This window comes from Gigantopelta aegis, chromosome 13, assembly GCF_016097555.1.
Source record: "Gigantopelta aegis isolate Gae_Host chromosome 13, Gae_host_genome, whole genome shotgun sequence".
Classification (NCBI taxonomy): Eukaryota; Metazoa; Mollusca; class Gastropoda; order Neomphalida; family Peltospiridae; genus Gigantopelta; species Gigantopelta aegis.
In genome coordinates, this window is record NC_054711.1 from 30,813,207 (window position 1) to 30,835,790 (window position 22,584).

The window sequence follows — 22,584 nt, forward strand, 5'->3', positions numbered from 1 at the left end:
CTACCAGCCTGTAGACCGATGGCCTAACCACGACGCCACCGAGGCCGGTCAGAGCACATTAATTAGTCATCGGCTAATGGATGTCAAACATTTGGTAATTTTCACGTAGCAAGCGATATTTTATTCTAATATGATCTTTCCCAAAGATTTGGGGCGGGACGTGGCCCAGTGGTAAAGATTTCGCCTGATGCGCGGTCGGTCTGGGATCGATCCCCGTCGATAGACCCATTGGGCTATTTCTCGTTCCAGCCAGTGCACCACGACTGGTATATGAAAGGCCGTGATATGTACTACCCTGTCTATGGGATGGTGCATAATAAAAGTACCCTTGCTGCTAATCGAAAAGAGTAGGCCATGATGTGGCGACAGCGAGTTTCCTCTCTCTGTCTGTGTAGTCCTTAACCATATGTCTGACGCAATATAACCGTAAATAAATGTGTTGAGTGTGTCGTTAAATAAAATATGTCTTTCTTTCTTCCTTTCTTTCCCAAAGACATGCCAGCACCAGTGGCAGATCCAGAAAATCCATTGGGGGGGGGGGGGGGGGGGGGCAGTGACATGAGGTGGAATGCCAAGGGAACTTTGGGGGAGATTTGGAGGAGATCGTACAAAAATGAAAATTAATACATAATAAAATTATAACTATGGCAAAATTTAGGGGGGGGGGGCGGGCCCCTGCTCCCCCTCCCCTAGATACGCCTCTGAGCACACACTACGACCTTTAAACAACAGAAAGAGCGCTCTACCGACTGAGCTGGATCCCAAGATTATTGATCGAGAGTATCGGACACTTTCCCACGTTTACGTCACCAGCATACCCGGTCACAGTCAAAGAGCTTAGGCCGTGTTTACACTTGGCGAGTCAATAGGAACAATGATAATCGCATCAACGTCAAGATACCCGGCCATGACAAGATAACGTCTGGTGCGGGGAAATGTTGTCGAGTCTGCTACCCAGTGGAAAAAAAAAAGAGAGAGAGAAAAAGACTCCTTTAAATTTCAGGGCGGAGGCGTAGTTCTGCATTTTAGTATCTAGCGCTAGCCTGTAGTGATTTCCAGGGACGGATACAGGACATTTTTGCGGGGTGGGGTGGGTGGTCGCATAACTAAGGGGCAAAGGGAGAAAGGAACAACTGGTGTAAAGGGAAACCCAATGACTGAAATAGCGATTTCAAAGGCTTGTTTTTAGTAATTTCTAGACCTCAGTGGAGGAGCGAGTTAATCGATTTACTAGTATTTTAAAATAGGATTCCTACTCATTTCAGGGAGCGGAACGTATCCCAGTGGTAAAGCGGGCGCCTAATGCGCGATCGATATTGCTATTGAATAATGGTAGTGATTTTTAAACCAAATAATATATTTTTAAATGTTTTGGTTTTAGTTTGTATGGATAGTAGTGTATGAAAGATGTGTGTATGCTATGACTCGGCGGATTACATGGGTTGGGGGGGGGGGGGGGGGGGGAGACGCCTGGCAGTGTTATCTCCTCTCTCTCTTACCAATATTAAATTTTAGAAAATCATACATATATACCTACACACACACACACACACATATACACACCACACACACATACACACCACACATACTCATACACACACATACACACACACACACACACACACACAGACACACACACACACACAATATACACACATACATACACACCACAGAGACATACACACACACATACACACACACACACACACATACAAACAGACATATACACACAGAGACACACATACAGACATACATACATACAAACACACACATACACATACACACACGCACACACACACACACACACACAGAGAGAGAGAGAGAGAGAGAGAGAGAGAGAGAGAGAGAGAGAGAGAGAGAGAGAGAGAGAGAGAGAGAGAGAGAGACATACATACATACATACATACATAGACAGTGTGGTTGGCTCCCCAATAGTGGGCTGCCCTCCCACTCCCCCGAAATATACCATCCCGGCTACTCCAGTGTCAAGATATCAGATCAGTGGCGGAGTGATACATCGCTTCATGCCTGTTTGCCCACGACTAGCGGCATGTGCGGATTCGTGGCGTCTGTCATTTGTAGAAATAAAAGACAGTTGTTTTGACATATAGCCGTCCGACAAAACAAACGACGTGGATTTTAGCTGTTCGAGATAAACAACTAGTCACATTTAATTGCTCTCTTTAACAGCTGTTTGTTTAGCGAAGGTGTTGACCATAATGACCTGTGTTGACGTCGATTAGAACGAGTTCAAGTTTCCCCAGCACCATTGCGTGGGACCGACGACGAATATTGGTGACTGGTCAAATGCCGTGGTATGTGCTTTCGTGTCTGTGGGATGGTGCATATAAAAGATCCCTTGCTACTAACGAAAACATGTAGTGGGTTTTCTCTCTAAGACTACAGGTCAGTAGCTGATGATTAATAAAATCATTGTGGTCTAGTGGTGTCGTTAAACAAAGGAAAGCATATGGCCGTGTTTCATGGTACTAGTAGCCACGACCTTGTCAGAATGTCTCATTGACTCGGACGCAGATTTTGATCATGGTAACAGAAAGAAATGTTTTATTTAACGACGCACTCAACACATTTTATTTAATGTTATATGGCGTCAGACATATGGTTAAGGACCACACAGATTTTGAGAGGAAACCCGCTGTCGCCACTACATGGGCTACTCTTCCGATTAGCAGCAAAGGGATCTTTTATTTGCACTTCCCATAGGCAGAATAGCACAAACCATGGCCTTTGTTGAACCAGTTATGGATTACTGGTCGGTGCAAGTGGTTTACACCTACCCATTGAGCCTTGCGGAGCACTCACTCAGGGTTTGGAGTCGGTATCTGGATTAAAATTCCCATGCCTCGACTGGGATTCGAACCCAGTACCTACCAGCCTGTAGACCGATGGCCTACCACGACGCCACCGAGGCCGGTGATCATGGTAACAGTTTTGTCGATGGGCCCCGTTTTGCACCATTGCGTGGGATCGACGACGAATATTGGTGACTGTCGTACCGACAAATCTTGCTAGCACAAGTAAAGTAGAGAAACTAATTATTTAAGTTGTCTTTTATTAAAGTTTTGAAGTTTGTTTTGTTTAACGACACCACTAGAGCACATTGATTTATTAATCATCGGCTGTTGGACGTCAAACATGGTAATTTTTTAGTCATAGAGAGGAAACCCGCTACATTTTTCCCATTAGTAACGAGGGATTTTTTAAATGCACCATCCCACAGACAGGATAGCACATATACGGCCTTTCATATACCAGTCGTGGTGCACTGGCTGGAATGAGAAATAAGTCCAATGGGCCCAACAATGGGGATCGATCCTAGACCGACCGCGCGTGCGCTTTACCACTGATCTAGGTCCTGCCCCTCTTTTGTTAATGACTTACTATTGGGGGTTACTAACCAATGTTGGCTATTCATCTAGAGCGAGAATGAACGGCTCAGTGGGCAGATGTACGGCCACTACACTAACCTCTCTTACTAACCAGTAATATACTGTCTTGGACAGACAGGCCACATAACTGAAGTGTGTGCCCAGCAGAGCGTGCTTGAACCTTAACTAGTATTGAGAATGGCAACCGGCCTCGGTGGCGCAGTGATTAAGCCATCGGACTACACGCTGGTAGGTACAGGGTTCGCAGCCCGGTACCGGCTCCAACCCAGAGCGAGTTCTTAAGGGCTCAATGGGTAGGTGTAAGGCCACTACACCCTCTTCTCTTCTACACTAACCACTAACCAACTAACAAATAACTCACTGTCATGGATAGCTGAGGTGTGTACCCAGGACAGCCCGGATTTGCTGAGGTGTGTACCCAGGATAGCGTGTTTGAACCTTAATTGGATATAAGCAGGAAACTATGTATAAGCAGACAACAAACAGTACAAAAAGACGTGAAAGGACGATGCGATGTGGGGTTTTTTTCTTTTCTTCTTCTTCTTTTTTCTCTCAAGAAAGCTTAAGGCCAAGACACACCGAAGCTGGGTCTGGATCTGGCGAGTATGGTGTATTTTGACGTCTGCGTCTGCAACTAACTAACTGTTACGTGTTTTCAATATATATATTAATGCGTTCTTATCTTTAGATAACTTTACTTGTATACACATATAAACAACAGGTATGAGAAATCCACATTGATGTTTATTAAGCAAAACGAATGAGTAAGGTTGGAATATTGTGTAACTGCCAGTTTGGAAGTGTGGAAAATATAGCGCATGACGTATATTGCCAGATCTGTAGTTTGCGCCAGGACAGACGCGCGGTGTGTTTTGTCACAATCGATTCAATGTGTTTCATTTTCGACTGGTACCATACTCCCCAGACCCAGACCCAGACCCCGGTGTATTTTGAGCCTAAGAGAGTTTGTAAATATGTCTAAATTATTGTGGACAACTTTTAAGATTCCGATAATTTGTGTTTATTAAAGGGACATTCCCGAGTTTGCTGCATTGTAAGAGGTTTTCCGACTAATAAAATATCTCTACGATTGAACTTAAACATTAAATATATTTTCTTATTTAGAATATCAGTGTCTGTATATTGAATGTGTTTCTGTTCGTCTTAATATTTGTAAGAAGCCCAAACTGGATTTTGTCTTCAAATAATTTCGTACGCACGAAAACATCTTTTGGGGAAATAAAATGAAATTTAACCTAGTACAAATATTAGAAAGATCAGAAACGCGTTTAATATACAGCCACTAATATTTTATGCATATTTGATATGTAATTACAATCGTTAAAATCGTCTCTGTTAGTCGATAACATCTTAAAAAGTGCAGCAAAATCAGGAATGTCCCTTTAAATTATACCACATTTAGTTTTATTTAAAAACACTGTCATACAGCTGTGTCTTTCCTGGTTGTGTTTTTGCTGACAATTCATATCGTGTCATGATGACATAGAGACAAAACGTTTCTCACCACCGTTTGCAGGTACAGTGCAAAACCTAATAGATCATCCATTCTGTTTTCTTGTGACGATTTATGTTGACTGTTATCTTCAAACTATGTCGTATATAAAAATTTACTATTGACCATATCCAACCACATCTTCATAAATCAAGGCTAATATTCGTTCCTCGTATTCAGCCTTGATACATGTAGTCAAGATTACTGATATCCACTACTAGCGCCCTCTATTGGAAGAAAATTTGTAACACCGATTATGTCCCTTACACGATGACATCGCTGACCAATCACAGCATCGGTAACATGTGACAATCTTGAAAGCAATACCAAAAATTAACACGACACGTTTCCACGGACGCTGACGCTGCCATCTTTGTTTACAATAACAAGGGAATCTATAAGGAGCGTTGCGATTCGTTGCAATCAGATCTCATCGCATCCAATGAAATTTAAGCATTTTGTGGCACGATTTCTTGACGACATGTATCAAGGCTGAATACGAGGAACGAATATTAGCCTTGATTTATGAAGATGCATCCAACCAATGAGGGCACTGTACCCCCAACAGATTATGACAACGACTGGTAAGGTGTGTGGGGGAGGGGTGGGAGTGGAGGGGGGGGGGGGCAGCTATAATACTAAATTTGATTTTCTAGTGGGGTTGGGGCAATGCATTGTTTTCAGAACTGAGTTTTGTCCATCTGTATATTAATTTTATTTCACCTGCCATCATTCTGCTTCTGACCCGTATGCTCGACTCTTCTTAGCACTAACACTAAATTACGCACGGCACTGTTTAGTAGAGGTGTCCATTTGAGTTGCGTTGATCATCTCTGAGCATCCTTACTTCAAAACATTCCGTGGAGATACCCCTCCCTTCTCCCCTCCCCCGTCCCACCACCCCCCCCCCCCTCCCCCGAACCCTTTTACAGATCTCTTGCCCTTTGGAAGCACGGCACACTTGTCTTCTGCAAATTCCAACATCATCCCACCTCTTTACAGAATCACGGATCCGCCTCCGAAACAGTAAAAAAAAGACCTCTACGAAATGACGAATGTTTTTATAAACTCGCGCCTGCTCAATCGAGGTGTTGAAAGTAAATTCTTAATTTATGAAATTGCACCAACCACCTGCCCAGTTGTATACTATATACCTTTGATTTATACATCTTGACCGATTTTTTAAAATAGTCATCTGAAGGAATTCCCTTCCGTATGTTTATATAATATTTTGTAACACTTCACTACGGGCACGAAGGTCACAAATTGGTATTTATGGGATTGTATACTTCCCGAAAAAATAAAATGTGCCAGCTGAAACGTATATAGAGAAGGAAGGAAGGAATGTTTTATTTAATTACGCACTCAACACATTTTATTTACGGTTATATGACGTCGGACATATGGTTAAGTACCACGCAGATATAAAGAGAGGAAACCCGCCGTCGCCACTTCATGGGCTACACTTTTCGATTAGCAGAAAGGGATCTTTTATATGCACCACGCCACAGACAGGTTAATACATACCACGGTCTTTGTTACACCAGTTGTGGTGTACTGGCTGGAACAAGAAATAGCCCAATGGGTCCACCGACGGGGATCGATCCTAGACCGACCGCGCATCAAGCGAACGCTTTACCACTAGGATACGTCCCGCCCCCGACATCCAATAGCTGATGTGCTCTAGTTGTGTTGTTAAACAAACTTTATCTAAATTGGATCATAAAACCACGAAAATCGTGAAACAATTTAATGTAAGTATGCACCAGTAAATATATTAAATAAATAGATATAAAATAGTACTGATGAAATGTGCAGATTAATTTTTCGATGAGTATACCGAAATATCGCTGTGTTTTTATCACGTGATGAAAGAAAGTCTACGTCACGAGCTATACAAATAGTATCTAATGACGAAGATTCTGTGCAGGACCCACATTAATTTTGTGACATTAAAAAAAAAAGAGAGCGAAGTTTATTTAAATTCTATAAAAGTTTATTTAAATTAAAAAATACACAGCTTATAATTTCGTTGACCCCAACCCTGTTACTAGTGTAGGTCTGAATCATTACAGGCACAAATTCAGGCGTGGGAAGGGGTGGGGGGGAGGAGGGATCGATGGACACCCCCCCCCCCCGTCATAGCGAAAAAAAATCCCCCCCCCCCCCCCCCCCCCCCCCCCCCGTGCATTAATCCCTAACGTCTAGCTTTCGGGGGCGGGATTTAAGTCAGTGCTCGCCTGAGGCACTTGCGTCGCAGGATCGAACCACCTTGGCGGGTCCATTCAACTGATTTTTTTTCTCGTTCCAACCAATGCACTACAACTGGTCAAAGGCCTTTGCATGTGCTTTCCTGTATGTGGGAAAGTGCATATAAAATATCCCTTGCTACTAATGGGAAAAGGTAGCGGGTTTTCTCTCTAAGACTATATGTCTGAATTACCAAATGTTTGACATCCAATAGCCGATGATTAATTAATCAATGTGCTCCAGTGGTTTCGTTAAACAAAACAAACTTCAACCCCCCCCCCCCCCCCCCACAGCTATACTCATATGGTTTCTAGAATGGCCCACGTTGCGTTTAGATCTGAACGACAAAACCGTTATGCGTTTAATCGTATCTCCGCACGATGTAGAGTCGAAAGGGTGTTTAGCAAAATAGTGGTTGATTCCATGCATCTCTATTTAGTGGCTCGTCTGTAGGAGGACAGCCACTCCCGAAGAAATTCTTTACTGATTGTCTCATTTCATTTCATTTCAACCTATTTTTGTGTGTGCTTATAAACCAATTAAGGTTCAAGCACGCTGTCCTGGGCACACACCTCACTTATCTTGGCTGTCTGTCCAGGACAGTGGGTTAGTTGTTAGTTTGTCAGTAGTTAGTGAGAGAGAAGACGGTGTAGTGGTCTTACACCTACCTATTGAGTCGTTACAACTCGACCAGGGTCGGAGCCGTTACCGGGCTGTGAACCCAGTACCTTCCAGACTTATGTCCGAATGACCGGTGATCGTCAAAAAGAGGACTGCCACTCCAGGCTAGTTTAAAGTAACATAACATAACCGAACTGAACGAAAACGTATATTGTACAGACGGATAAAATAAAGATATCTGGGATAGATTTAACGTAATACCCTGCACGAAGACCTTATGTGTGGTGTGAGATCTTAGACGTTTCAACCACGTGATTAGTTAAGTCAGATCTTCGGCGTAGGAGTAACAAAATTCATATATATCAACCATTGCTTGGTGTACTCTGGCCACAGACCACAATTAATTCCGCTGTATGTTTCTATATAGCCTTAGTGGATATAACATTTTTATTAATATCAGCAGGCCCGTGGATTTTTGTATGTACCTTTGCCTGCCTAGGGGACACCTACCCTGAAAAGGAAAACCCCTGTTGTCCAGCTCTTTCTCCCAGCATATTGATTTAAACAAACACACCCTCTAAACCTGGCCGGGGTACACCCATTTACACAAAAAGCACTACTTTTGCATGGGCGGGAATTACCACAAACAAGTCTTCAATGTCAATAAGTTACACATGTTTACAAACTACATGCTCTCCCCTGTCACTTCAGTCAAACAGTTGCCACTTCATAGCTGTCTGCCATGAAATAATCACAGTCAAACAGCAGACTACTTGCGCGGACAAATTCCGGACAACCAAATGGGAAGATAACTGTAATCTGAGGCCATCTGACCACACATCAAGGTTATCTTCCCATTTGGTTGAATCCGGAAATATATCCGCGCAAATACGCTGCTGTTTCAAGTGGCAACTATTAGACTGAACTTGACAGAGGAGAGAGTATAGTTTGTTATCGTGTAACTTGTTGACACAGAAAAAAAAGAAAAAAGGTTTGTTTTATTTAACGACACCACTAGAGCACATTGATTCATTAATACTTGGCTATTGGATGTCAAACATGTAGTCATCAGAAGAAACCCGTTACATGTTTCCTAATGCACGAAAGGATCTTTTATATGCACTTTCCCCACATACAGGAAAGCACATACCACGGCCTTTGACCAGTTGTGGTGTGTTGATATTGAAGTATTTTTGTGTGTGTGGTATTTCCAGCCCATGTAAAAGCAGTACTTTATGTGTAAAATGGGTGTACTCCGGCCAGGTGTAGTGGGTGTGTTTGTTTAAACCAATATCCTGGGGAAAACGAGCTGGACAAGAGGGGTTGGGTTCATTTCACCCAGGCAGCCAAAGGTGATCCAAAATCCACGGGCCTACAGTACTGACATTAATAAAAGTACGATATAACCAGGAACATATACTGATTATAGCGTAAATAATTGTGGTCTGCGGCCATCTCGTGCACAGGGTCGCGTTCAGCCAGACAACGTAGCTAAACGTTCGCAAGCTTAGTATTGTACGCTTCATCATAAACAGAATGACCACAATGGGAACCAGTCAAATATCGAACGCTAGTGTTATTCGCTGCACTGAACGTAGAGTACCGACCTTACTTGTTTTATCACAGGTAGCACTAAACCAAATATTTTCCGGCTGGTCAAAGTTCGAGGTGCACGGAACTTTTGATAGAGAAGTTAACACCACAAGTCCTGTGATTGGTTATAAATGCGAGTGTGTTGGTTGTAAAAAGAATTAGTTTCATTTGGGCTAAAAATGTATGCAATTTTATTTGATCTAGTACCATTGTGTCAAGTAGCATTGTGCTTGGAACATGTATGGGGTACCTGTAAAAAAAAAGTACTGAAATGTGCGAAACTAGGGGTGTTATAGAAACATCTGGTTATACCGGAAATGAGCCATACAAGGTACCATTTTCTGCAGTTAATACTTTGAGGTAGGGGTTGTAGTACTGATATTTATAGGTCATATTTTAGTTGATATATTGCATATAGTGTTTTTAAACACAAACGTTAACATGGTCGTCTATGGGATTTTATTTGGTGTAGTCCAACCATCAATGTGGGTTGGCGACTGACTGACACAAAACAAAGGTTTTGTTTTGAACGCGCATTTCCCGCGGTAACATAATATTCGGAAATCAGGTATTATTTATAATGATATATAATTTCTTTGAAAATAAATAATCTTTACTTGCTTCGAATAATATACAACGCGTGTTGTAGTTTCGACACAATAAACCTTTGTTTTGATTCTTTTGTTTTCCTGATTCACGAGTCATGACATTAAACATGTTAGCAAATATTACCAACGCTAAAAATATCACTCAACACTCCTATTCAAAACTGATTGACTTGTGTTTTCGAACAGAAAAAAACAAAACAGTTTAAAAAGTGTTTAACGACACCACTAGAGCACATTGATTTTGTTTTAATCATCGGCTATTGGATATCAAACATTTGGTAATTCTAAAAGAGTTTTAAGAAACCCGCTACCTTTTTTTTCCATTATTAGCAAATGTATCTTTTATCTGCACCATCCAAATGCGCTCTTTGTTGTCGTTAAACAAAACAAACTTTATTCGAGTGGGAGGCGGGATTTAACTCAGTCGGTTGAATGCTCGCTTGAGGGGCTTGCGTCGCGGGATCGAAGCACCGCGGTGTATCCATTCAGCTGATTCGAATTTTCTCGTTCCAACCAGTGCACCATAACTGGTGAAAACCTATGTTATGTGTTTTCCTGTCTGTGGGAAAGTGCATATAAAAGATCCCTTGCTGCATTAGGAAAAATATATTGGGTTTCGTCTGATGACTACGATTCAGAATTACCAAATGTTTGACATCTAATAGAAGATGGTTAATGAATCAATGTGTTCTCTAGTTTGTCATTTCAATGGGGATGCATGAACTTTAGAGTTGATGGGGCAGTGTCTCCTGCGCCCTGAACAACCCTCCCCCAACCCCCTCCGATTATTAATTAATAAATGTGCTCAAGTGATGTCATTAAACAAAACAACCTTCTTCTTTTTTCGAGTGGCGTAGCCGGGGTAGGAAGGCATTACCTCCAATCGCACCTCATGTCCCCATCACCTTTTATATTGTTTGTCTGGATACGCCAATGGTCTCTTCAACATCCAGATAACAAACTTGACTGTGTTTGAAGCACGGCACTAACAAAGGAAATGGTTTACTTAACAACGCACTCAACTTATTTAATTACGGTTATATGGCGTCGGACATATGGTTACGGATCACACATATATTGAGAGAGGAAACCCGCTGTCTCCATTTCATGGGCTGCTCTTTTATATGCACCATCCCACACAGGATAGCACATACCACGGCCTTTGATATGCACGGCACTAAGTTTATAAGCAAAAGTAACCAACGTGATTTATGAGAACCAAGAAGGCCATGTGCGAGCTCTTTTTTTTGGCGTGGCACTGGAGCGGAACGAGGATGCATAACAAAACAAATAATTCTGTGGTTATCATTTTCAGTGTCAAGGGAAGGCAACTCGTTTAACGTGTCCGTATCTAGAAAGTTCAGGCACTTTACAGTGTTTTCATATTAGCGGCGCGACTCGTAGTAAAAATAAAGTTTGTTTTATTTATCGACATTACTAGAGCACATTGATTAAATTAATCATCAGCTATTGCATGTCAAACATTTGAGAATTCAGGGGCCCATTTCACTAAACATCGTAAGTTTACGTCTGCTACTAGCAGTTATACCGGTCGTGCGTTTACACGTGTTTGGCGTCTATTTCACGCAGAAAATTACATCATTACGGAAGCTGGAGTCTTTTAAAGACAAAAGAAAATGAAATATGTAATGTGTTCTTCAAACTATATTTGTTGTACTACAACAGTAATAAGAATTGTGGTTTAGTCGTAGATTTATGTTTACGTGCAAAACTAGGCTTACGATGTTTTGTGAAATTGGGCTCTGACATGTAGTCATCAGAGGAAACCCGCTACATTTTCCCTAATGCAGCAAGGGATCTTTAATATGCATTTTCCCACAGACAGGTAAACACATATTACAGCCTTTGTCCAGTTGTGATGCACTGGTTGGAACGAGAAAACACCCAAATCAGTTGAATTGATCCACCGAGGTAGATCGAGCGTGCGACGAAAGCACCTCAAGCGAGCACTCATCCGACTGAGCGACTCGGGGTAGCCGCGCTACGCCTGCGCTATAAAAAAAACCCCAGCATACAAGAAAAACAGACCCGATGATGTGTGTTTACCGATGCTACTTGCGTGGTTGATGTAGACGTTTACAACCAGCTGGGTAAACCAGGATGTTGAAAATAAACTGACCTTTACCACACGCCGCTCTAGTAGTAGGAGTGGAAGACGATAAAAACAGCACAGCTTACAGCCGCTGTTTCGTACATAGTTTTGGCTATTAAATGTGGAATTATTTACGAAAATATGGTTCATTACAAAGAAAAAAAAATTAACGGAAGTTTCTGGCTGAAGGTTATTTCAAAATTGTTTTGAAGAATCTATGTGTGCAGGATAAACACCGTATGTCGTAGTGACCGTGACCTTGACAGACAACGCAATTTTTGTTAAGGTAATTGGGTACTTTTCAATATTGTATGATATTTATTCTTATATCGGGGGCGAGACGTAGACCAGTGGTAAAGCGCTCGCTTGATGCGCGGACGGTTTGGGATCGATCCCTGTCAGTGGGCTCATTGGGCTATTAATCGCTCCAGCCAGTGCACCACGACTGATATATCAAAGGCCGTGGTATATGCTATCCTGTCTATGGGATGGTGCATATAAAAGACCCCTTGCTGCAAATCGAAAAGAGTAGCCCATGAAGTGGCGACAGCGGGTTTCCTTCCTTAATATCTGTGTGGTCCTTAACCATATGTCCGGCGCCATATAACCGTAAATAAAATGTGTTGAGTGCGTCGTTAAATAACACATTTCCTTCCTTCCTTCCTTATTCTTATATTTTCATATACTTACCTTTTTTGGCACATAATAGCCGATGTGTATTTATGTGCTGGGATGTCGTTAAAGGCATACTGTTACGGATTTAAGGACCTTATTTCTCTAAAAATGGATAATAAAGAAACATTGCATTAATTGTTGGAAATCAAATATAGCTATTGCATCACCTTAACTGAACCATGATGGAGTGAAATCCATGTCAACCCTATCGGCAATTTTAGTTTTTGAATTATGGACCATTGCCATAATACAATTATTTTTACATAATATCATTAATAAATGGAGTATGGTGGTTATGAAGATGGTTCAATAAAGTACATTTAGGGACAAATCAAATTATTTTTGTTCAGGTAATACTTTGTTAGACCATTAAATAGGTAAGTGGTCTGTAACAATATGCCTTTAAACTTTCATTCATTGACTTAAAACCTTAGTTTCAGGTTTAAAATTGTATTTTCTTCCCCATGTGTGAATCCTATTTCCGAGTTTATCATCACCTACACATTTTAAAGTTTCTCACACTCAAACAAATAATTAAAATTATGTGTGCGCGCTTGCGTGAGATTAATTGTCACGGAATTAACAAATAACAATAATAGCGGAATGACAACCTCTATTTTATTTCAGTGTAACATACTTGTATCGTCTTCATCAACATTTCACTGTTTGTTTTACAGGAGTGGTTTATTTATGACAGGGACTACAAATATGACAGTCTTGCCTTCATAAACATTTCACTGCAGCAGGCAAAAACAAATTCAAATTCAGAGTTTGAACTCAAACGTCTTACAGTGTATCCGATTTTATGTTTTTGTTTACCGAATTTCAGGAGGTTCAAGTTGTCTATGTTATATGACGCCACGAAAGACTTATCCCCCGAACAAAAACAAAAAAAAAAAAAAAAAAAAAAACCCACCCCAACAAACAAAAAAACCCACCCCAACAAAACAAACCCCATAAAAAAAAAAAAAAAAAAAAAAAAAAAAAAAATTCTCAATATAAAAAAAAAAAAAATCCCCCGCCCCCCCAAAAAACCCAAAACAACAGACAACCAACCACTCCCCACCCACCCCTCAAATGTTCAAGGAGAAAAAGTTAAAAGTTGCATTCATGAGTATATTTTTGATATTTAAGCAAAGAAAATCCATATACAATATTGCTGCTCCTTTGAGAAAAATGTAGCCGCTTTCCTTAAAAGACTACCTGCCAGAATGAATCCAATGACGGATGACCGGCCTCGGTGACGTCGTGGTTAGGCCATCGGTCTACATGCTGGTAGGTACTGGCTTCAGGTCCCAGTCGAGGCATGGGAGTTTTAATCCAGATACCGACTCCAAACCCTGAGTGAGTGCTCCGCAAGGCTCATTGGGTAGGTGTAAACCACTTGCACCGACCAGTGATCCATAACTGGTTCAACATAGGCCATGGTTTGTGCTATCCTGCCTGTAGGAAGCGCAAATAAAAGATCCCTTGCTGCTAATCGGAAAGAGTAGCCCATGAAGTGGCGACAGCGGGTTTCCTCTCAAAATCTGTGTGGTCCTTAACCATATTTCTGACGCCATATAACTGTAAATAAAATGTCGGATGATTCTGTGGTACTGTTGAACAAAACAGACCGACCTTTTTTCGAGGGTAGGAAGGTGATATATCTGATAATCTGAAGACCGTGGTATGTGATGTCCTGTCAGCTGGAAGTGCATGTAAAATATATTTGGTTGCTAATGGAAACATACAGCAGGATTCCTCTGAAGACTGCGTAATACCAAAACGTTTGACATCTAATAGTCCATAATTAATAAGCCAGTGTGCTCTAGTGATGTCATTAAACAAACGAACGTGTTGTTGTTTTTTGTGTTTTTTTAAATTGAATTTGGTTTGTTTTTTTTGTTTGTTTTGCTTTTCTATGGGGATGTAGAAGGGCGGTACATCCTACTTGTGTGTGTAGAGGACGGCCATTGTTAGAACTGGTATGGATAACAGAAATGCGACCACAAAATACAACTATTACAAATGTTTTTATTTCAACAAAGAACATACTGCTCTGTTACATCGCTTTAAAACCATCGGAAAACACACTGAGTGCTTATTACTGTCCAACTCCACCTGCCACCCGAATATCTAAGAGAGAGAGAGAGAGAGAGAGAGAGAGAGAGAGAGAGAGAGAGAGAGAGAGAGAGAGAGAGAGAGAGAGAGAGAGAGAGAGAGAGAGAGAGAGAGAGAGAGACAGAGAGAGAGAGAGAGAGAGAGAGAGAGAGAGAGAAGAGAGACACAGAGAGAAAGACACAGAGAGAGAGAGAGAGAGAGAGAGAGAGAGAGAGAGAGAGAGAGAGAGAGAGAGAGAGAGGCGGAGAGGAGGGAGGGGGAGAGAGGGGAGAGAGAGAGAGAGAGAGGGAGAGAGAGAGAGAGAGAGAGAGAGAGAGAGCTGAGAGAGAGGGGGAGAGAGAGAGAGAGAGAGAGAGAGGGAGGAGAGAGAGAGAGAGAGAGAGAGAGAGAGAGGAGAGAGAGAGAGAGAGAGAGAGAGAGAGAGAGAGAGAGAGAGAGAGCACAAAATAACAAAAGGTTTATCCTGTCTAAATATTTCACACAATTTATTATTGTATTTTAAATTAAATCGAAGCAATAATTTGGCAACCTTTTATAATTAAACACAAGAACATAATTATGTGCACCAAATGTTGTTGTTTAAGAGAAGAAGATGAAGAAAGAGAAGAAAAAGAACAAGGAAGAACAAAGCAGCAGAATCATATCTCGCCGATTCTCGTGGGGCGCGATATTCACGTTGTCTTATTTACAGTCTTTCTTCCATCCTTTGCGGAAATGAAGTCGGGTCTAGTTAAATCACAGCCATACACACATGTTCGAACACAATGTCATAGTAACACGGTCAATGTTCAAACAAATTAAATAGGTCAGTGAACAACCTGGAGATCCTCGGTTATCGAAACTATTGGCCGAATTTACAAAGCCTGTTTTAGACTTACACATGTGTTTCAACACCTGCGTTTAAGAAAAAAAAATTAAAAAAAAAAATTGGCTTCTTGTTTTTGTTGTTGTTGTTGTTGTTGTTGTTGTTATTATTATTATTATTTAGTTAGTTTTTTGTTCTTTCTTTTCGTTTTGTTGTTGCTTTTAGACATGACTATAATATGACAGTTTTAATACGAGAACATTTAGCTAACGGACGGGTTTATGTATTGCATAGTCTCGAATACCGAGGATGTCTCAAACATAACATAAATATACATACACGTCTAATACATGTCTTGAACAGAGAGGCTCAGCGTCCACTGGATATTATTACACTAGGGCGGTTCCACATAATTATGATCACAGGGTGGTTGTGAGAGAAAGGAAAGGTAAATTGGTTTGATGACACATGAGCACATTTTAAACTACGGCTATTTTCATGTCTAACATAAATTATGGTTATTTCAACATTTGGTCGAGAGAGAGAGAGAGAGAGAGAGAGAGAGAGAGAGAGAGAGAGAGAGAGAGAGAGAGAGAGAGAGAGAGAGAGAGAGAGAGAGAGAAGACGAGGGGAGAGAGAAAGAGAGAGAGAGAGAGAGAGAGAGAGAGAGAGAAATGAAGAGAGAAAGCAACAGAGAGAGAAAGAGAGAGAGACAGAGACAGAACCTGCTAGCCTGAGTGACAGTAGCGGGTTTCTTCTCTCACACTCTAGATCTAATAGCAATAAGCTAAAATATGATGGGATTTAAAAAAAAAAATTCTTTTTCAGGTGCATTCTCAAAGCTTAAAGTGTCATACTTCGTTATGTCTACATAATTACACATTAATCGATTACACTTATAATGTTTTGCATAATTAACTCGATGAAATCAAAACTGTAATATGTTTCCACTTGGCGTAAACAGTCGTTCCCTCAGGAATAATGTATTTGTGACAAATATTTACACATTAATGGATTCCACATATTATATACTAGTAATCTTTACATACTAATCAGTATCGCAATCGTTAAAGTTTGTTTTTGTTAAACGATACCACTAGAGCACAATGATTTATTAATCATCGGCTATTAGATGTCAACCATTTGATAATATTTTACTCGCAGTCTTAAGAGGAAATCCCCTTTAAAAAATCGATTAGCAGCAAGAGGTCTTTTCTATACCACTCCCCACAGACAGAAAGGGTCGCAAAAAATTCCAATCAGTTATGAGGTCCACTACGGTGCTTCGATCCAACGACGCAAGCACCTCAGTCGAACACTCTAGCAACTGAGCTAGATTCCGCCCCCTAATTAGTTCAAGTTCACGTTTTTTATTGCTTTACAACTTAAAAGCTTTATAATAAAAAGAAGCAAATTATAATAAATATTTACAATATTTGATAATAGTAGGGAGCGCTTTAGCATTTAGTAGTAAATGAAATTATTTGCATGTAAATTTTGTGGGATGTAATTCAGTGTATATTTTCACAAGAAGAATAAATTAATAAATATTTTTCGTCTGTGAGATTGCGCCTTTAATCCCCCCCCCCCCCCACACACACACACCACCCGCCACCGCCTTTGTCCTACCAAAACGAGTCTGGAAACAGCCCTAACGGAAAAAGTTCTTAATTATAATACATGAATATTCATAATGTAACCCAAAAAAATGTCAGCGGTTTGTACGAAAAATTGTTATTGAACTAATTCCCTGCCAATATATTATATAAAAAAAAAAAAAAATTAATGTCTCATTTTAAAAGTGTAATATGCATAGTACCCAGTTACTATAATTTGTTGTTTTACAAAAAAAAAAAAAAAAAATAATAATAATAATAATAATAATAATAATAAAAAAATATCCCCAACATCTCCCCCCCCCCCCAAACCCTCTCCCCCAAAACCACTAACCCTCCCATTTACTAGTAGAAAAAAGTGTATTTTAGGGGAATCTTGAATGTGTCACACGCATTAACTCATGACGTCACTGTTTCATGCGTATACATTCAACACACTAATTGTTTTCACATAATTGTTTGCAGACAAGTGACAAAGAAATAAAGATGGTGACCATGCTATATTTTGCAAAAACAATTATTCAGGAAAATCCTCTTGTCGTCCTCCGACGCCATATAACCGTAAATAAAATGTGTTGAGTGCATCGTTAAATAAACCATTCCCTTCCTTTTCCTCTTGTCGTCCAGTACAAGACTTTTTAGAAATATTATTCTTGAGTTAATTATGGGAAAATGCGTGGGATCAATTAATATGTAGATATTTATTACAAATAGCGTGAAAATAACAAAATATTAAATAAAGTACACTTATAACGAACATGCTTAGAACGAACTACTGCATAGAACGAACTGATCGTAAAGTCCCGTTTTATCTACTTATATATTAATGACCATCTTATGCAAGTGTGTACAACGAACTACTTTCTATAACGAACTGACTATCAGGGTCCCTTGCGGTCCGTTACAAGAGTACTTTACTGTAGTTTCAACTTTGACATAGGACCTTTAACACATTGCAAGATTCAAATGATTAAGATCACTTATCATTTCACATTACTGAATGTCTGTAATCAAATAAACCTATTCTAATTCAATGGTGTAGCCGGGGTGGGGTGGGGGGATGGCCCCCAGTGACACATATTCCCACCACCAAGTTATATATTTTCCTGTCGTTCCATACAATGACTTGTAGATTGTCCCCCCCCCCCCCCCACTCCCCCTCATGTGGGTGCTCCCCATTATAAAATTCTGGCTACGCCAATGTTCTAATTACAAGCGAACCCTGTGGATGTTCTTTCTCGTTCCAGCCAGTGCACCACGACTGGTATTTTAGAGGCCGTGGTATGTGCTATCCTGTCTGTGGGATTGTGCATATAACAGATCCCTTGCTATTAATGAAAAAAAAAAGCGAGTCTCCTCTCTATGACTGAGTCAAAATTACCATATGTTTGACATCCAATAGCCGATGATTAATAAATCAATGTGCTCTAGTGGAGACGTTAAACAAAAACAAACTTTAACTAACCCTGATTTGCGTTTATATTGATGTTTATTCAGTTTATATTTCTAAAATGTATGCCAGTCCACAACTGCTTCATGTTGGAAATTATCATATGGGGATGCAGATGGGTGCGGGGTGTGGATCGAGAGAAAAAAAATGGTGTTCTAATACCCTACACCCACCGCATGAATTAAGAAACGACAAACAAGCCTACACGCCATGTTTGATTAAGGTGCCGTTCAGCAATTACGCAACACCCTAGATGGGGAGGGGGGCGGGTCACGTGGTCCATTAAAGATGAGGAGGGGTGTTTGCTCAAAGTATGTAATGTTTTCAGAATCATATGTAAATATAGATGATTATCAAGTATTTATTAATACCAATGAAAGAAATCTAAACAAATACATTGGCGGATCCAGAAATTCGATTTGGGAGGGGGAGGGGGGGGGGGGCAATGACACGAAAGGATTCCTCTGATTCTCCAATGTAAAAAAATATAAACAAAAAGCTCCTTGCTCCCCGCTTAAATCCGCCAAAGAAATAACCCAATAATGTTGGCCAAAATAAACAACGATTGCACAGAGAAGGGGCGGTACAGGCGCCTGTGCAGGGATTTTAAAGAGGGTATAGGTTGTGATTACTTTTTTTATTGATGGATTTTATTTTTGGGGGAGGTTTGGTGGGGTGGGGTGGTCGACAAATGCTCCCCCGGAAAATGTACTAAACAAATTGGCTCGAGGAGGGTGCAGGGGTTCGACACCCGAAAGCTTCCCCTGCACACGCGCCTGCGTTGATGATTTTAGAAAAATGATCTTAGATTTACAAAACGTTATATGAGAGAGAGAGAGAGAGAGAGAGAGAGAGAGAGAGAGAGAGAGAGAGAGAGAGAGAGAGAGAGAGAGAGAGAGAACCGGTTGTAGCGGGTTTCTTCTCTCACACAGAAGACAGAGACAGACAGACAGACAGAGAGGTGCGGGTGGGGAGTAAAAACAATTAGATTCGCTATACGCAATTGTTGACCGGCACCTTGGCATTAACGTCATAATTCTATGTATTTGTAATATAATTCATTTTGACATGAGTTTTGCTATATATAATCACTTTTGTTCCTGAGTCTTCCACGGATGTCTGTCAACTGTCAGTTACATTTAACACTTTACAGTATCTGTCAGTTTGTAAGGTACCACTCTTCGTGTTCGTGAACTTGTCAAACAGTAGTGTTCATACCACATCAGCTTGTGGGGTACCACTACACATGTTCGTGTACTGGTCAAACAGTAGTGACCATACCACATCACTGTCCATACCACATCACTGTCCATACCACATCACCTTGTGGGGTACCACTATACATGTCCGTGTACTGGTCAAACAGTACTGTCCTTACCACATCACTGTCCATACCACATCACCTTGTGGGGTACCACTATACATGTTCGTGTACTGGTCAAACAGTACTGTCCTTACCACATCACTGTCCATACCACATCACCTTGTGGGGTACCACTATACATGTTCGTGTACTGGTCAAACAGTACTGTCCTTACCACATCACTGTCCATACCACATCACCTTGTGGGGTACCACTATACATGTTCGTGTACAGGTCAAACAGCAGTGTCCTTACCACATCACTGTCCATACCACATCACTTTGTGGGGTACCACTATACATGTCCGTGTACAGGTCAAACAGTACTGTCCTTACCACATCACTTTCCATACCGCATCACCTTGTAAGGTACGACTATACATGTTCGTGTACTGGTAAAACAGCAGTGTCCATATCACATCACTGTCCATACCACATCAGCTTGTGGGGTACCACTATACATGTTCGTGTACAGGTCAAACAGCAGTGTCCATACCACATCACTGTCCATACCACATCCCCTTGTGGGGTGCCACTACACATGTTCGTGTACAGGTCAAACAGCAGTGTCCATACCACATCACTGTCCATACCACATCACCTTGTGGGGTACCACTATACATGTTCATGTACAGGTCAAACAGTAGTGTCCATACCACATCACTGTCCATACCACATCACTGTCCATACCACATCACTGTCCATACCACATCACCTTGTGGGGTACCACTATACATGTTCATGTACTGGTCAAACAGTAGTGTTCATATCACATTTATACTTAAAAACACAAAGTGTCAACTGGCACGATTCGAACCCACTGCACCTATTCACATGGCCTTTGACAGCCCGCAACCGTGACCAGTCCGCCAACAAGGTCTTCCACGTAATCCATCAGTTTGCCGCTCCAGAAATAGTTTACAATAGCAAAAATCCATTTGTTGTCCGAAACGAAAATCCACTTTGCCGAAGACATAATCCATTTTTCCGTAGACATAATCCACTTTGCCGAAGTAAATCTGTATTATTCCTAAGACAAAATCCACATTAGGAAATCAAAAATATACTTTTTCGAACTGCACTTTTGTTTCAGATATTAACTGAACACAATATATGAGGATATATGTAGTGCAAGTAATGTGGGGGTTTTTTAATGAAAATCCGCAGGGTTACCTCCGTAAAAATGTCTTAAATTATATTAATTATGAATTTTGCCGCGAAATTTACACCAACATATATTTTTTAGCTTCCATAAAAGAAACTTTCGTCAACAGTTTATTGTTATTATGGTGAACTGGGAGCTATTAGTTCATATCGTTAAGAGAGCGCGATAAAAACATATACACAACGTTTGCTATGTCTTATGACCTTCACCGTGTCACTTGCACATGTAAATTTCCTCTTCGGTTTCACATCTCTTGCAATTAACCTTACAACACCAAATGACTTGACACTGGCACGCGCGCTTTACAGTTATGTGTTGGACATTGTAGCCACGCCCACAACATATGATGTCACAGTTTTTACCTTTATTGCATAAGCGACCGGAAGTGCCTGGCGAGTGTTTTGTCCGCCGGCAGAAGTTCGGCGAATCTTCCATATAAACGAGGTCGCCTCGTTTTGGTATCAAATTGTTACTTTGCACGTGCACATGCGCGTGGTTGTTGGGCTTCGGTTGTTTCTGCCTCTTAACGAGCTGAGATTTCCCCGTAGCCTGGTTCGTTTGGGCTCCAACCTTGATCGCAGTTTCGTACTTGTATTTTATCACCCGTCCAATGGCGTGGAATTTAGCCAGTTGAAGCCAGCATGTCTTGACCGTGCACGAACCAGAGACGCCATGACACTTACACGTGGTGTTCACGTTGTCCTTCACAACCTACAAAAAACAAAATAATAATAATAATAATAAATAAATAACGAAATAAATAAAACAAAAATTGTAAAAATAAAATAGTGTAAACTATAGGTACAGCTTACATTTTCTACATGGACAGCTTCAAAAGCACATTTTTGAATTTGAAATACCTGAATTTTGGTTGCTGTGGTAACCAAACATTTCATGATATTATGTTCATAACAGGTGGTCATGAACTACTTAATGCCGATGTAAAACATTCATCTGACTACATATACCTTAAAATAAACACCAAAAAACCCCTTAATAACAGTTTATAATTAAAATCGCATCGCGTACCCTAATTTCAACCCGTGAAAATTGACACTCTAAGATATATAATTTCAAATTTGCCAAAAAGCTCACTCGAAAACCGTGTCCCGTTTGTAAGCCAATAGCTTTTTTCCACAAAAACAACAGAACCTTTAAACATAGTACAAGTACCGCAATACTGACATCCAGGCCCGCATTACATAGTTCTATTTAAAACAGGCACAGCTACTCCAATTAATTATGTTTCAAGTACCATTTATTGCCTTATTTCTTTCCATTAGTATATATATTCTCTCTC

The 22,584-nt window shown here is 40.7% G+C and overlaps 1 protein-coding gene across 1 annotated transcript in view; it reads right to left on the reverse strand.

Moving 5' to 3' along the window:
- Positions 1 to 21,483: 21,483 nt before the first annotated feature.
- The window catches only part of LOC121387091 (protein Wnt-9a-like), a 66,581-nt gene continuing 65,480 nt past the window's right edge, over positions 21,484 to 22,584 (reverse strand). The window contains exon 4 of the mRNA XM_041518112.1: positions 21,484 to 21,995. Coding sequence (XP_041374046.1) covers positions 21,498 to 21,995 — 498 coding nt within the window. The 3' untranslated portion in view covers positions 21,484 to 21,497. The remainder of the gene's footprint in view (positions 21,996 to 22,584) is intronic.